General features: G+C 50.2%; 6 protein-coding genes across 6 annotated transcripts; 3 read left to right on the forward strand and 3 right to left on the reverse strand.

Moving 5' to 3' along the window:
• Positions 1-1,490: 1,490 nt before the first annotated feature.
• BCR38DRAFT_425902 (uncharacterized protein) lies at positions 1,491-3,621 on the reverse strand. Its single transcript, XM_040859731.1, has 4 exons — positions 2,886-3,621; positions 2,082-2,825; positions 1,958-2,023; positions 1,491-1,913 (listed from the first exon to the last, which is right to left on the reverse strand). The coding sequence occupies exons 1-4, from the start codon at positions 3,129-3,131 to the stop codon at positions 1,728-1,730; spliced, it is 1,242 nt and encodes a 413-aa protein (XP_040717671.1). The 5' UTR covers positions 3,132-3,621; the 3' UTR covers positions 1,491-1,727.
• A 96-nt stretch (positions 3,622-3,717) lies between these two features.
• On the forward strand, positions 3,718-4,661 carry BCR38DRAFT_425903 (LYR family protein). The gene is made up of 5 exons (XM_040859732.1): positions 3,718-3,961; positions 4,018-4,150; positions 4,218-4,296; positions 4,360-4,401; positions 4,487-4,661. Exons 1-5 carry the CDS (start codon positions 3,939-3,941, stop codon positions 4,507-4,509), a joined length of 300 nt encoding a protein of 99 aa, XP_040717672.1. The 5' UTR covers positions 3,718-3,938; the 3' UTR covers positions 4,510-4,661.
• BCR38DRAFT_425905 (histone-fold-containing protein) lies at positions 4,662-5,875 on the reverse strand. Its single transcript, XM_040859733.1, has 3 exons — positions 5,683-5,875; positions 5,222-5,514; positions 4,662-5,168 (listed from the first exon to the last, which is right to left on the reverse strand). Exons 1-3 carry the CDS (start codon positions 5,736-5,738, stop codon positions 5,110-5,112), a joined length of 408 nt encoding a protein of 135 aa, XP_040717673.1. The 5' UTR covers positions 5,739-5,875; the 3' UTR covers positions 4,662-5,109.
• Positions 5,876-7,840: 1,965 nt separating this feature from the next.
• On the forward strand, positions 7,841-8,460 carry BCR38DRAFT_336567 (histone-fold-containing protein; the record flags this gene model as incomplete). Its single annotated transcript, XM_040855466.1, has 3 exons — positions 7,841-8,003; positions 8,138-8,209; positions 8,282-8,460. 3 exons carry the CDS (start codon positions 7,841-7,843, stop codon positions 8,458-8,460), a joined length of 414 nt encoding a protein of 137 aa, XP_040717674.1.
• A 1,200-nt stretch (positions 8,461-9,660) lies between these two features.
• Positions 9,661-12,556, reverse strand: BCR38DRAFT_425911 (uncharacterized protein). Its single transcript, XM_040859734.1, has 3 exons — positions 12,038-12,556; positions 10,527-11,982; positions 9,661-10,471 (listed from the first exon to the last, which is right to left on the reverse strand). The coding sequence occupies exons 1-3, from the start codon at positions 12,207-12,209 to the stop codon at positions 9,994-9,996; spliced, it is 2,106 nt and encodes a 701-aa protein (XP_040717675.1). The 5' UTR covers positions 12,210-12,556; the 3' UTR covers positions 9,661-9,993.
• Positions 12,557-13,577: 1,021 nt separating this feature from the next.
• BCR38DRAFT_482697 (uncharacterized protein) lies at positions 13,578-15,076 on the forward strand (the record flags this gene model as incomplete). Its single annotated transcript, XM_040863530.1, has 4 exons — positions 13,578-14,118; positions 14,180-14,348; positions 14,405-14,629; positions 14,695-15,076. 4 exons carry the CDS (start codon positions 13,578-13,580, stop codon positions 15,074-15,076), a joined length of 1,317 nt encoding a protein of 438 aa, XP_040717676.1.
• Between the last annotated feature and the right edge of the window lie 85 nt (positions 15,077-15,161).

The following is a 15,161-nucleotide window of genomic DNA, read 5'->3' on the forward strand; positions in this document are numbered from 1 at the left end:
TTTGAACACTGTCTTGCATGACGAGCAAGATATTGAGTATCTTGGCAGGGGAGTCCTGGGATTTTATAACCAGCGTGCGCCGCTTCAATTGACATGTTGGGTTATATGCAGTCAGATATTAGTCCAGATTCTATGAAGTACCTAGGTAACCTTCTCTTTGCTGCGCCACCCACGCGGCCGGGTAAGATAGCATGTATTTGATTGAGCTTTGGGCAGTCAACTGTACTACGATCCTGAAATCGATCGGTGGCAGAGTACTCAAATAGCTACTCTCGTAATTATGTGCAATGCCTTTTCATTGGCCACTGTAAATTGCGAACTAAGGAAATGCAACTGAGTTACAACCAGAGACAAGCAATAGCTATGGTTTTGCGAGAGCGAAACCCAAGCACTGTGCATTGTGCCTATACACCAGGGGGCTCTATACAAATACAACCTGGCTGCTCTAACTTCCCATCATTTAGCTCACGCGAATAAAGTAGTATACTGGCCCATATGTGCAAAACGTTATTAGTGTAGAATATTGCCCCCCCGGCTCGCCCTTTCTGTGCCAACAAGGGATCATTCTCGCCAACAGGCTGGTCGTTCACAGACGCAGCGACCTCGATAGCATCGGAATGCCTGCTCAAAACGGCCACCATCAGCAACTTGTCGATAAATATAGCTCTTGTGTCATCATAATGATGTAGGGGGCTCAGTCCGAACCCCACCGTCAGGGGATAGTTGGACCCTGTAGCATTATTATCCCCGATGACGGCCTTGGTTCCTACAAACTGTGAAGGGCTGGTGTTTCTGATCATCTAAATGAAGTACGCGGTATTCTTGGGAGCCTCGTTGCGCTCCTTGTGCTTCGGTAACCAGGGGTTTTTTTGATAAGAATTCTTTATCCAAAACAACGACAAACAGCTCAGATTGTTCCAGTATGCTCAGTATGCTGACTTATTCACAGGTAATTAAGCTCACAGCAGCTCCCCAGTTCTATCCATGATGTCCTGAGCACTAATTATGTATACAATGAGGTATATCCGAGCGAAGCTACCCTACACCGCCATTCACGCAACCCTGCTTCCACATCAGGCCGTCCACAACGAAACATGAGCACTAGGCTATATTTATATGAGCCAGACCTCCACAACTCAGTAGCATGAACTGTTCACTTGCCTATTGAATAAGCACCGGACTTGCATATTTGTCCCACAGTAGACCACAACCGCCCACCAATGCCAAGGACGGCTGTGGCGTTGGGCAGGGCAGATCACGCAGAGTAGGATGATCCCAGCTCACTGCAGATTGAGAAGACTATAGCATGCACCGTAGTAGACTTTGACCATCATTAAATCAAGCGTTGTTGCAGTGCCTAACACGCAGTCATAGTAGCCACAGCTACTTTCCATGCGTGTCTTGGCAACATCAACTTCCGCTACTAGAAACCTTCTCGACTGTGGTGGAGCACATGGCCGAGTACGCAGGAATTATACGAGCTACTCTACGTGTCATATTCCACACTAAATTTATCGGACATACTGAGCTAATTGCATAATATTCAATCATGGCTTGCTTGACCGCGAGTTGATAACGCCCTCATGGACTAGGAAAACGGAGCAAAGCCATAACGCCTGACATGCATACGTTTCTCTATTGTACACTATAGACAGAATATTTCCTAGCCGTCGGCAAGGCTCGCACCGGTCCTCTATAACTCAATGATACCGCCAAGCCGCATCTTATTACAACAGCATGCGCCTCGGGTCCTCAATGTACTCCTTGATCTTGACGAGGAACTGCACGGCCTCTCTGCCGTCCAGTAGACGGTGGTCATAAGTCAGGGCGAGGTACATCATAGGTCGGATCTCAATTTTGCCGTTAATAGCAACGGGCTTGTCTTTGATGGCGTGGAGACCGAGAACACCGCTCTGAGGCAGGTTGATGATGGGGTACCCATCAGCGAGCCGAAGACGCCTCCATTGCTGATGGTGAAGGTGCCACCGGCCATATCCTCAATAGTGAGCTTGCCGTCACGGGCCTGGAGAAGTGGATTAGTCTATGTCAATACATTAATACGGAGAGATGATGGCAAATACCTTCTTGCCTAGGTCGGCGATGGACTTCTCAATACCGACCATGTCCATCGCCTCAACGTTGCGGACAACGGGAGTAACGAGGCCCTTCTCGGTGGCCACAGCCACACTGATATCGACGTAGTCTCTGTAGACGATGGTGTCACCACCGTTTTCTCCCTCAATGGAAGCATTGACGGCAGGGATGTCTCGCATGGCCAAAACGCAGGCACGGGCAAAGGCACTCATGAAGCCAAGCTTGACTCCAGTCTTCTTGAGCACGTCGTCTTTGTACAGCTTGCGGAACTCCATCAGCGAAGACATGTCAACTTCGTTGAAGGTGGTCAGCGAGGCAGCCGTGTTTTGAGATTGCTTGAGACGCTCGGCAATTCGAAGGCGCATGCGGTTCATCTTGACGCGGCGCTCTTCCCGGCTGCCCAGAATAGGGCCCACACTTGAGGACGTGTCCTTTGCAGGTTGCGATTCCTTCTTGGGGGACGGCGAGTCCTTCTTGGGTTCAGGCGCGGGAGCCAGTTTTGACGGCTCAGGCTTTGACTCTTGCTTTGGCTCTGGCTTGTTCTGCTCTTTGGGCTCGGCCGGCGTCGCCTCCGTCTTGGCCTCCTCCTTGAATTCCGACTTGCTGCCCTCTGGCGGCGCACCACCGGCCTCGAGCTTGACTAGGTCCTGGCCAACAGTCACTGTGTCTCCTTCCTCGGCTAGAATCTCCTTGATCGTGCCAGCCTCGGTCGCATTAACGGCAACGTCGATCTGCAAGTACGTGAGTTAGTGTGTTACTAGCAGCGATAATTTTCGGGTCAATGTCCTTGCCTTGTCGGTCTCAATGCTGGCGATTTCCTCATCCTGTTCTACGTAGTCGCCAACTTTCTTGTTCCACACACTTAATGTACCTTCCGAGATGGACTCTGCCATCTGCGGCACTTTGATGATGGCATCGGCGTACGTGCGAGCTTGGTTTATCAGGGCGGGCAAAGGAACGCCTCGCAACGGTTGCCGCATTGGCCGGCGCAGCGACAAAGCCCGCGCCGCGGTGAGGATTCTTCGGGACAGCATCATGCTGAGCGTTTGAGGTTTATGTGGGACGGAGAGGAGTAAACACGAGAACCGGATGAAAAGGACGGGTTTTGCAGCCTCAAAGCGAGCGAATCCAAGCTCTTGCTATTTCAACGATAGGCAAGAATTGCGCCGAGCAAGTATCAACTTGGGAAAGAGCTGGAGCCTTCAACCCAAGACCTGCAATGGGCAAAGAGAGTCGATTATCGGGTAGTAATAGAAAGAAGTACCAACTGAAGCTTTGGGATTGTAGGTGATGTTTTATTTGACTCAATGCGATGCAAGTGCTGAAAGGTCTTGTTGGACAGGCTCCAAAAAACTTGGTCCCATACTACCTGTAGTGTGCTTTTAGTGCTGGATTGTTCCGGTAGGGGGCAAGGAGGTAGTCCTGACGACGAGCACCTGGGCATTAATGACGAATCAACGCTGCTGCCATTCAAACAACATACCCGAAGTACCACAGGTACCGACCGACTTCACCCGGCCACTGGGGAAGGTCTGCTCGATGGCTCCTCAAGCTGCAAGTGGGCCCAGCAGGTGGGCCCTCTGAAACAGCGGCGATTGCCAATTGCCTCAGCTAGGTTTGGCCGGCAAATTGTAGTTCCGGTCCTACAGAGCTCCCCATCCACTGAAAGGCACTTTGGACCTTCCTTGCTGTACTGCGGGTCGACTTGTCGCGATACTAAATGACAACATTTCCACTCCCAACGACCACACTTCGAATTGGAAGAGCCAAAGGCTCACGATAACCACCCAACTGTGACCAAGAAAGCCTCTATCGCTGCATCGAAGTAAAGCGAAAACGACAACATGTCGACTCGCCAGGCTGCACTGTAAGCTCATTCCGCTTCCACCAATAAAAGCCGAGTCTAAATAATTCGCCTCCTAGGTCGCTCTACCGACGAACTCTCAAACTCTCTCTCAGCTGGGCAGTGCACAGGCATCTCTACAGAGGCCAGGCGCTATATATTCGGTCTCTTTTCGAAGCGAACCGGCATGTCACAGATCCTCGCAAACAAAGAGTAAGTCTCACGATGGCAACCGATGGACGAGAAAGGAAGCCAGGCTGACATAGGACGCTGTAAATAGGCACTGCTGGGAGAGACGGAGAAGTTGCTAGAGACTTGGAAGCATCCAGACCCATATACCCCTCCTACAGCACCAGGAGGTATGTTGAGAGGCGCAAGTCTGGTAGAGGTTGCTGGGCAAGAGATGCTGATGTCTTTCGCAGGATCTAAGTACGAGAGAAACCTGCCAGTACACTCAACCGACCGTGAGTATCCCATTTTCCAATCTAGCATCACATGGCTGCATCCTACTGTGCATCCATGCATGTCTGTAACTGACAACTTTCACAGCACCGCCGGATTTGAAGTTTTAAATGGGAACATGGCTAGATTGAAGATGGGCAGCGCCGAGTTGTACATACAAACTGTAATTTGCGCATAGTCCTACATCAATGACGAAAAGTTGCCCAATAGCATCAGTTACACATTGCCTATATTTATCCTTTATGCCTGCCAAGCTCTCAGTTAATTAGAAAGTACTGAAACCCATTCTACCCTACTCACTGTCAACTTCCTATATCTTCCTAGTTGCAATGGGATGACGAATAAATGTCATGGGCATTGCTATCTTCGGTAATTTGTGCCTGGAAACTCATCTAAAGTGGATGTGATTTGGAATATCTCTAAGACATATGCCAAACCCCAAGTATAAAAGATGCAACCCATCATCACTGGAAAGTTGATGGCGAAGCCCAACCACCCGGTCAAACAGTTCACAATGCAAAAGACCGAAGATACCAAGTTTTGCGTGTTCAGAAATTCTCATTCGTGTCCATTGCCCAATGGATTATGTCTGTAATGTACAACCCATACGCATTCGCAATTGCGTGAAAATCAAACCGTGACCCAACCGTGACCCCATGGTTCATGAAACGTCCCAAACAGCCAACCAGAAAACACAAACATCACCCACATTACAACTCTTGGCTACCGGCGTTCTTGCCAGTCTTGCCAGTCTTCTTGGGCAGCAGGTCTGGAGACCAATGTTAGATAGAGATTCGATTATCATGCGAATGTAGAACTTACTCTGGTGAATGTTGGGCAGGACACCGCCTTGGGCGATGGTGACGTGGCCGAGCAGCTTATTCAATTCCTCATCGTTGCGGATGGCGAGCTGGAGATGTCTGGGAATGATACGGGTCTTCTTGTTGTCACGGGCAGCGTTACCAGCCAGCTCGAGAATCTCAGCAGCCAGGTACTCAAGCACAGCAGCCAGGTAGACAGGAGCACCGGCACCGACACGCTGGGCGTAGTTGCCCTTGCGGAGCAGGCGGTGGACACGACCGACAGGGAATGCCAGACCGGCTTTAGAAGACCGACTGAAGACGAAACGTCAGCACATAATGCCCCATGATCAAAGCGAATTAGATGAGCACTTGATAGACAGTTCCACATATCAAACGCGTCAATCTGGGTCGAATTTCAAGCCCAAGATGTAACCAATAAGGGATGAAAACACTGGAATGCGTTTTTAAGGCAATACTCACGACTGCGCGTTCTTGGCACCACTGGCCTTGCCGCCTGATTTGCCGCCTCCAGTCATTTTGATGGTTGGGTTAAAGTGGAAGTTGTGATTCTTTGGAAGGTGAAGGTCGAAGACGACAGATGCTACTGAAGCAGAAGATGCGGTGATGAATATGCGTTGAGTTGTTGTTGCGCAAAGATGGTTTGGGAGTAGGAGGGCGCTGAAGGTTTGGTGGGGGAGAGCTGCTTAAGTAGTGGTCGCGTCAACGTGCCGGAATCACAGATCAGACAATAAAGGCTGCTAGTCCCAATTAGGCCGAGATTTTGGGGAGGCGCCACCTTCGGTCAAAAAATAATTGAATAATGCACCTGCGCCCCGCTAACAAAGAAATCGTCTTCACTGACTGGAAAATCGCAAGCGCAATGATATACACACAAGCCTGCAAGGCACGGGTCATCACATGCACCTGCCTCAGGCTCCTGAGCAGACTCTAAGACAGGTACTTGCCTTTAGGTACTCTCTGAGGTTTGAATGTGCCAGCAATTCAATTCATCTCGCATCCATTTTCAGACTGTGATTGCATTTTCTCTCATTTTATTACTAGACCCGACCACCCACGTCCCCTCAACCTTTTTAATGTTCTCCTCTTTATTTTTGATAAAGCTGCTCCAGATTTCTGATGCTGCCCAACTCTTGTCTTGTTTACCTCCCGAGTTACTGATTTCCGATTCCTCTTGACGCGTCTTGCTCTGATGAAAATTTGATCTAGATCACACGCCAACCTCGTCATTCATTCATGTCAGACATTTATTTCTACTTTCATTCTTCGATGCAAATTATGATGTTGGTTTGGTGATGTTGAGGCATTCGTCGCATCTGATGGAATTGGACTTCCGCATTGGGCTATGTTGGTCTGATCCAGAGAACCCTGACAAGCGTGGACAGAAATGGTGCGTCCCGGAATGCTTTGGGTTTTCCTGTGCTCTTGTACTGGAGGCGCCATTGATTATGTCTTTTGGCTTTCTTGGGAAGTTGAAGATCATTGACGAACGGATGGATAGGAAACAAGGGGCCATTTGAATCTTCTGGAACACTTTTGTCCAGATCAGGACCATTTGGTACAGATTTGGGGGCTTATGCACCTTTTTGGGGGCCTTGGATGGAGGTTGAATATGGGATTCCATTGAAGCATTGGATCATATCGTGGGTCTGACATGGGTTTGGGACTTCAATACCAAGATGCCAGGTCGTACATAGTGGAATTAGATTTTGAATGGAGTCATTTATACCACTTTTGCTCAACTCACATGTAACCCGCTCTTTATGACTTCCCCGGATATCTGGGGGACACTACCGCCCTTCCCCGGTTTCTGGGACAGGGTCAACGAAGCGGGCAAGAGTCAAACTTCTGGCCCGGGACTGTGGAAGAGCGGATACCAAGGTGGCGATGGCTTCATTCGTGACTAAAGGGTACGCCTACGTATGATTTACGTAGTCTCTACCTTGTCCCATTGGCTGCTTGACAGTGTGTTCACGGCTGCAGTGGTGTGTACTCATCAACGCCCATGGCTGAAGGTAAGGCTGCAAGCCATTAGATAGATCTTCAAAGTCAATCCACCATGCCCGCTTGGGTACAAGCTCCAGGCTGCAGCTGCCAAACTGTGACACCGTCTGCACTGTCTGGGCGTCAGATGGATATATCAATTTGAATCCAGACCAGCCTCGTGCTTGCGTGATGGGAAAATGGAAAGATACGAAAATGAACTATTTCGAATTATCTGATTGGCCACTAGATGCCTCATTCCCCAATATTGCCTGATTCGGTCCACTGTTTTGGTCTTAGAAAAGGTGTGGAGCTCGATATATGGAGGCCTGTGCTTCTTTTGGGACGCGGCGCGTGTATTTTTTTGAGGTACCAGAATCGAGGTACCGCCTTTTTTTGCGTGCACCCAGCCTTCTGCTCAAGGCGTCGTGAATCATCCGCAATTGCAATCAGCACTGGCGCTAGTGCCCCTCGCGTCCAGCTACAAAAGGACCTCACCACCCCCCATCCAACGTTTCTGACGACAACCTTCAACTTTCATCAACAACCTCTGCCAGCAACCACAGCATTTGGAATTCATTCCACCTACATCAACTCACTAAACTCATCCTTTTTATCAACTTCACCAATCTTCAAAATGCCTCCTAAGGCCGCTGACAAGAAGCCCGCCTCCAAGGCCCCGGCCACTGCCTCTAAGGCTCCCGAGAAGAAGGATGCCGGCAAGAAGACCGCGGCTACTGGTGAGAAGAAGAAGCGCACCAAGGCGCGCAAGGAGACATACTCCTCTTACATCTACAAAGGTGAGTTCACTACTGGTCCATTTCGCTGTATTTCCAATATTCATGATCCTGATTGGCGCGTCTTTTCGCGCCTTGCTCACGCGATTTACTATTTGAATCGTATGGCATTGTACTGATTTTCCCGTTTCATCCAGTCCTGAAGCAGGTCCACCCCGACACTGGTATCTCCAACCGCGCCATGTCCATTCTCAATTCCTTCGTCAATGGTGAGTCGCACTGCAACGTGTTAGACGCGTGATTCTTCCCAACGTCACCCTCATACTAACCCGACACTACAGACATCTTCGAGAGAGTCGCCACCGAGGCCTCCAAGCTTGCTGCCTACAATAAGAAGTCAACCATCTCCTCCCGAGAGATCCAGACCTCTGTCCGCCTGATCCTTCCCGGTGAGCTCGCCAAGCACGCCGTGTCGGAAGGCACCAAGGCAGTCACCAAGTACTCTTCGTCCACGAAATAAGTGTTCCGTTTGGTTTGGAGTGGTTTCTTTTGGGCATGGGATATGCGCTTGCTTTTGGCATCATGATGAGATTTGGCCAGGGCGAGTTGACATCCCGATTGACATGACATCGATCTTTGGGAGTCTCAATAATGCGTTACGGATGGCTTTGATTTTAGGGGGCAAATGTCCTTGCACAACGGTATGGGGTTCGCGGCTGTACAATACACTTTCCCGATAGGGTACAGGAATGACATCTGAACATGAACAAAACAAAACAAATGCTCCTGTCTGAAAACCAACCATATCCAGATCTGTCTTGGGCGGACCACTTGGGCTGCGATCACCACTTTTATTGTCGGCTTTGCATCTGTTAGCACCGTTCGGCATTTATACATCTCTTCTAACACCAGAATCAATACTGGAATCAGCGCTGGGCCTGCAATTCTCGGCATCCAAACCCTGCTGTCTGAGCATCAACTGTGAGGTTTCGAAATGAAGCTGAATCTTGAGAGGGCGAGATCTCCGACAGTAGTGCAGTGCAGCATCGACTTGCTCCGAAGCGACCAATTTGGGGGATCCTTCGGGCGGTATCTTTGGCCGATTTATTGCGGCTAGCATCTATGTTAGTGGACAGCGAATCAATTGGAATCGGGAAACGCGACTTATATATGGGTTCACACAAGTTGAAGAAGGGTCATATTAGAACAAATCGACGAGGTGCTCGGGCGTGGCTCATGGCGCTCAAGTTAATCACTTCAGCGATGTCAACTTTGGTCCATGACAATTACATTCATACGGTGCTAGCAACTTTTGTGCAATGTGGCATCTTGGACGGGGAAACACATACTGTTAGTTTGAGGATATGCCATGACTCGAAAAGGACAGTGGGGTATCTCCATCTAGTATGGGGATACTGAAGAAGCGCCGGAAGCTTTCCAGTATATTTTTGGGATCCTACTACTCACCGGTGACTCATTGATCCGTGAGAACTTATTCGGAACGGTTATCTGCATTTCTGATGGAAGTCATCTGTGGTCTATTCCCAGAAATTGGGCAATACTAGACATTGCGTCTGAGCGGTTTTGTCTGGGTTTGGTATCTCGAGGAAGTGAGCGTATTTGAAATGCAAGAAAGACCCAGCTTCATGGTTTCTATCTCTGGCTATGTCAATTTCCGTCATCTATGGTATGGGTTGTTTTCAATGGCTAGCATCTTGGTTTTATAAAATTGTAATTCAACCATAGCTCCGTTCGACTTTTTGCGAAGCTTGATTCTGCTATCTGTGCAGGTGTCATCTGCCATATGAGTATTGTTGTATGAAATAGAACCGTTGACGTCGCCAAGTCTAGCACAACTCCGAGTTGAGAAACTCCACTCCTTTTTGCTTGGAAGTCAAGCTGCCTGGCCTTGTTCTAATTCTGATGCTTGGGATAGCCTCCCCCTATCCATTCGTTGACGACCCAGCCCAATTCTGGAATGTGGACACGACCTTCTATTTTCGTTGTTAGGCCTGTTCTGATGATAACCTTGATGCTGATCTTGGGCATGAACCTAGGTATCGCCCAAGCCGGCTTTGGTCTTCTTCACCACGTGCATGACAGGCACCATAATGCCCTTGTTTTCGCCGGTCCCGAGGGTCATTCCCTTAGACCAGCCCATCTTCTCCAGTAGTAGCCTGCCCTTGTTCCCTGTACCTAGCTCAGCTGCATGTTGACCAACCACTTCGCCTTCGCGGTAGCTGATAGCGTTGCGGCCGCGATCCATTGTGGTGGTCTCTTTGCGCGATCTCGACTTGTGTTCCTTAATAGCTTCCGCATCCGCATCAGCGCGGGCATAGTACGACTGGTTGAGAAAGCGTCTGGTTGCTGATCTGACGGCTTGGTCGTCGTACTGGATAGTTGCCTTGGTACGATACAGGATGGGATAACGACTGTTTCCTTTGCCAGCTGACTGCGTCTTAATGCCAAGTCGCTGGCAGGCCATGTGGATGAGGCGACGGGCCGCCTTTTCGAGCGGTGGAAGGATAAGCCTGTAAAAACTGTCAGTGCTGGCCGTCTGTGAGAAGAAGGATGGGGATCACTTACTGCTCCTTATCGCCTAGAAGAAACTGCTCCAACTCGTAGGTGAGGTCATCGGTCCTCATGCCCGCAGAATACTTGATTCGAAGATCATCAGGATCGACGTTCTTACCGAGTAATCCTTGGGCACGGAGAGCCTCTCGCTGCTTCTTCTTTTCCGCCTTCGTAAGACGGTCCCTCTGCCAAGCCAAATTCATCGCTTCCTCCAGCTCCGAGTCTGATACTTCCGGAGGACTGGACTTCCGTTTCTTAGTAGAGAAGTTGTTGAGAGCCGGGCGATTCCAATCCATAAGGTCCAATTCTCCGTCGATTGCGTTTGCCAACTGCGTTGCACTGGGGTATTGCCCCTTCTTCTGGATGATCTTAGCCTTAAATGATGCACCCTTCTTCTTACGACGAGGGCTGAGCTTCGGGGCAATCTGCCATCCGCCTTCTCCATCGTCGCCTTCGTCATCTGCACCATCGTAGAGCATGATATCATCAGCATCGAGGCCTAGCTCCTCTTGATTGGCCAGAATCCGGGCCATTCTCTCATCAGCAAGCTCGGCCTTGCGATGTATACCGACAGAATCTTCGTCGCCGCTAGACTTATCTTCACTGGCATCATCTTCAGATCCAACCTCGGGAACTGCGTCGCTATCGGTGCCTCCGAGATCTCTGAGCATGTGGAAAGCATGCGAGCCAAGCCCCGGATGCCCCTCCTCTTCACCTTCATTGTCCATGTTGGCTATATAATCAGCAATAATGGCCGCCTCCTCTTCTGACTGAGTATTTCTTCGGCGTTTTTGAGATTTTGACTGCAGCTTGTTCTCTTCGGGACGGACCTTGTCCAGCTGTGAGGGCCCCGAGTTAGAAGGTTCCTCAAGCTGAATCGTCTTCTCTACGACTTTGATCTCTACATCCAACTGGTTAAGTTTCATTGAGTCGAGACTTTTCTTGGGTGTATTAAAACCAGCCAAGTTCGTCGCAGCCTTTCCTCGAGCTGCACCGCGGCCTTTGAAAAGGATGACGTCTTCACTGGAATCCGTGTCAGGACCCTCGTTATGATCATCCGGTATGACAACAGCCGGTTGTTTCTTTGCACATAGTCCTTTGTCACCCTCAGTATCTACAGTAAAGAGCTGAGATGGGGACGGGCCGCGAGCATCTTTGGGCGTCATGGTGGTTTCCACGGGCTCAACATCCTTGGAGTGGATGGGGATTTGGTCAACGGGGTCCTTTTCGACGCTGGAGCTAACACTCGTGGTTTCAGATACTGCTAGTTTCGTCACAACCTGTTGCTCCTGCGGAATTTGGTTCGCTTCTTTGTGCTGGGCTTCGAGGTCTTTTTCGAGGTCCTTCAAAGGGTCCATGAAGCCTGCACTGACAAATTTGACTGGCTGACGTCTCAGCTTCGAATCTTGCCCGAAGAGGCCACGCGGTCTCTGTGCCGTGTTTCTAACCTCGTCGGCAAGAGTGTGACCTGGGAACTTGTGAGCAACTACAATCCTGACGTCAATAAGTGCGTTAAAATATACCACGACGACCTGCTCTGGAGGGCGATGCCGATGAAGCATTCTGGTTGGGTCCGTCTAGCCAGGGAGCTACAGGCCGCTGTACCTGCTGGGAAGCACCGTGGCATGACGGTAGAGGTTGTGAAATGGGCCCCTTCGAACGTTTTCCTTTTGGATTATTGCGATTTCGCGCCATTTTGGATGATGCGGTAGTAATGGTCGAGGTGAAGGTGAGTTTGAGGGATAATTATTGACTTAAACGGAAAAGAAGGACTCAGGGCGACCTGAGGTAACTCGAGGTAGAGATGAATGTAGTTGTAAGTAGACTCATGTGGTTGAATATGCCCTGAAAAAGAGTGAAAAAGCCAATGCAGGTTGATGACGACGTGGTGATTGTGGCTTATTCAATGAGGGCAGATGAATCCGCCAAACTCTCTCTGACGAGTCAGGATGTTAAAGCAGGAATAGTGATTCTATACACAGGCTATTTCCAACTTGGTCAAACTGTTTGCACCCGACGATACAGGATTCGGAATATCAAACATTCAAACGGGGATGTCATAGGGTAGCCTCGCACACTGCTCGCTAGCTTTATCGATAGCAAATGAGGGGCAAGCACGGCCCCCACTACTGTATCTTATTTGAGGTACCATGCTGTGGGGTCTTAGTAAAGCCTGAAGTTGCTACAATCCCCCAGGGTAAAGGTTGTTAGCGTGACGCCAGGCATGAAGATAGGTTAATCAGTATCCTGTAAGCAGTTTCCTATGTGAGCGTGACTGTTGGTCATATCAATTCTTTGCTGGGGCTATTGCTTCACCAAAATTTACTGCAAAAAAAGTTCATGCCTGGCGCGGCACTAACAACATCTACCCTGGTGGGTTGTAAAGCCAACGTTTGGCAACCCAGTGTGGGCAAGAGACAAGTCTTGCTGAAAAGACGATTCCACTCCAGCGTCAGAACCCAGCCTGTAGGAAGGGACCACTCGCTAAATCCGGAGTCAAGATGAAGCTGGCAGGCAGGCGGACAATCCACATGATTGACTCCAAGTCCCTCTGCACTGCCCGGTTCAACCTCCCAAGTAACAGACAGCAACTTCCTCATAATGACCTACCTCCTCTACTTCCTTTAAAGTATTTACCTCTCCGGGTACCAAGTTATCCAACTTCGAAGCTTCAGAGGGCGATCTACGTTATAGCTGGGAAGTGTTTCTCAGTGCATCTTACTTGAGTACTGTCTGTTCCAGTTTATCCCAGTGTGCTACCCACGTCATTCCATCCCCTCTCGCTCCAGTTGCTGCTTCCGGGGCTAACCTGGAGCAGCTGTGCTCAATATCGGCCGTGTATAGCTAATTTATTGGGAATCACTCGCTCTCGGGGTTCACTTGCTAAGTCGCACCCTGCCCTTCGTATCGCGTCACAATTCTAGAGTAGAACACTGCGGCAAAATAAACAAAGCTCAAAGCTGCCTCGCGAATCGCCTCAGACCAGAACCTTGACCTTGAACCTTCAACTCTTTCACATCCACAACCGCAACACAACAACTCGTCCTCATCGAAACGTCCGCGATGGATGCCACGTTGGATGTTGGGCGACGGCTCGTTCAAATGCTCTGGGATCCCGAGCCGACTAACGACATCGTTCGCGACCAGCCCGTGTGGTGCCTAGGCTCGTCCTACAAGCTCAACACCTCGCCTAGTCTGAAACCCGCTGCTACATCAGCAGCATCGACCGCATCCCCGGCTGCCGAAACCACATCCAAGTCCCCCGTTCAAGCGCCGACCAAGCTCCCCGAAACGCCTCCCGACTCGGCAGCTAGCAGTTTAGACTCGTCGCTCGCGTACGAGGAGGCCCCTCGCGATGGAGGCTGGCCCCCGGCCTTCCTTGATGACTTCGAGTCGCGCATATGGATGACGTACCGATCCGAATTCCAACCCATCGCCAAGTCGACCGACCCCAAGGCTCTTTCTGCCCTGTCTTTCTCGATGCGTCTGAAGCAACAGCTCTCGGACGCTAGTGGCTTTGCCTCAGATAGCGGATGGGGCTGCATGATCAGATCTGGCCAGAGCCTGTTGGCCAATGCTATGGCCATGCAGCTTCTGGGACGAGGTATGTGTTGGCCGCATCATGTAGTGGTGTAGTGAAGGTCCTGGCTAATTCAGAGGTGCAGACTGGCGCAGAAAGACGCGCGAAGACGACGAGAAGCAGCTCTTGTCTATGTTCGCCGATGACCCGAGAGCTCCCTATTCCATTCATAATTTCGTGCGACATGGCGCGATAGCCTGTGGAAAGTACCCTGGCGAATGGTTCGGACCGTCGGCCACAGCCAGGTGCATCCAGTGAGTCGACGTTTCGAGTTTGAGGTGACATTTTGTTTACTGACCATTTTTCCAAGAGCCTTGACCAATGCGAACGAATCGACCCTCCGAGTCTACTCGACTGGCGACGGCCCCGACGTTTACGAAGACAAGTTCATGAACATCGCCAAACCAGACGGGGCGGCATTCCACCCTACCGTCATCTTGGTGGGCACGAGATTAGGTATTGACAAGATCACACCAGTATACTGGGAAGCTCTCGTAGCATCGCTGCAGATGAAGCAATCAATTGGCATTGCAGGGTGAGTGTTGAATGCCATCTTTTTACGATTTCTTTGGAAATATGAGCTTTAACGTAACTTCGCAGAGGCCGACCATCATCATCACATTACTTCATTGGGGTTCAGGGTCTCAATTTCTTCTACCTAGATCCTCATAATACGCGTCCAGCACTGCCCTACCACGAGGATCCCGGAAACTACACACCCGAGGAAATCGATACTTGCCACACGCGGAAGCTGCGTCGACTGCACATTAAGGAGATGGATCCTAGCATGTTGATAGGCTTTCTTATTCGTGATGAGGAGGACTGGAAGGACTGGAGACGAAGCGTCAAACATGTCCAGGGTAAGACCATCATCCATGTTTCTGATCACGACCCCGTCGCGCAAATGGGTGCGCAAGATAGTGCCATCGCCCAGGTCGAAGCTATGAGCGACGACGACGATGATGCCGTCCAGTACGTTTAGCTACTAGTGGGTGGGTTTATGTTTTCCAACTTCCTTCGTCAGTATCGGAGTTGTCATGAATGGCGTTACTATGCTCCTTGGGGGG

The sequence above is a fragment of the Pseudomassariella vexata genome (assembly GCF_002105095.1).
Source record: "Pseudomassariella vexata strain CBS 129021 chromosome Unknown BCR38scaffold_4, whole genome shotgun sequence".
Classification (NCBI taxonomy): Eukaryota; Fungi; Ascomycota; class Sordariomycetes; order Amphisphaeriales; family Pseudomassariaceae; genus Pseudomassariella; species Pseudomassariella vexata.

Bases quoted from the DNA above. Each gene is read 5' to 3' on its own strand.
- BCR38DRAFT_425902 (XM_040859731.1), bottom strand. From the start codon at position 3,131: ATGATGCTGTCCCGAAGAATCCTCACCGCGGCGCGGGCTTTGTCGCTG. The intron at 2,826-2,885 runs GCAAGGACATTG...ACGTACTTGCAG, and splicing joins CCAGCATTGAGACCGACAAG to ATCGACGTTGCCGTTAATGC. The intron at 1,914-1,957 runs GTCTTCGGCTCG...AACCTGCCTCAG, and splicing joins TCACCATCAGCAATGGAGGC to AGCGGTGTTCTCGGTCTCCA.
- BCR38DRAFT_425903 (XM_040859732.1), top strand. From the start codon at position 3,939: ATGTCGACTCGCCAGGCTGCACT. The intron at 4,297-4,359 runs GTATGTTGAGAG...TGTCTTTCGCAG, and splicing joins CCCTCCTACAGCACCAGGAG to GATCTAAGTACGAGAGAAAC. The intron at 4,402-4,486 runs GTGAGTATCCCA...CAACTTTCACAG, and splicing joins GCCAGTACACTCAACCGACC to CACCGCCGGATTTGAAGTTT.
- BCR38DRAFT_425905 (XM_040859733.1), bottom strand. From the start codon at position 5,738: ATGACTGGAGGCGGCAAATCAGGCGGCAAGGCCAGTGGTGCCAAGAAC. The intron at 5,515-5,682 runs GTGAGTATTGCC...TTTCGTCTTCAG, and splicing joins GGTGCCAAGAACGCGCAGTC to TCGGTCTTCTAAAGCCGGTC. The intron at 5,169-5,221 runs GTAAGTTCTACA...ATTGGTCTCCAG, and splicing joins CCTGCCCAACATTCACCAGA to ACCTGCTGCCCAAGAAGACT.
- BCR38DRAFT_425911 (XM_040859734.1), bottom strand. From the start codon at position 12,209: ATGGCGCGAAATCGCAATAATCCAAAAGGAAAACGTTCGAAGGGGCCC. The intron at 11,983-12,037 runs GTATATTTTAAC...ACAAGTTCCCAG, and splicing joins CTCCAGAGCAGGTCGTCGTG to GTCACACTCTTGCCGACGAG. The intron at 10,472-10,526 runs GTAAGTGATCCC...CAGTTTTTACAG, and splicing joins CTTCTAGGCGATAAGGAGCA to GCTTATCCTTCCACCGCTCG.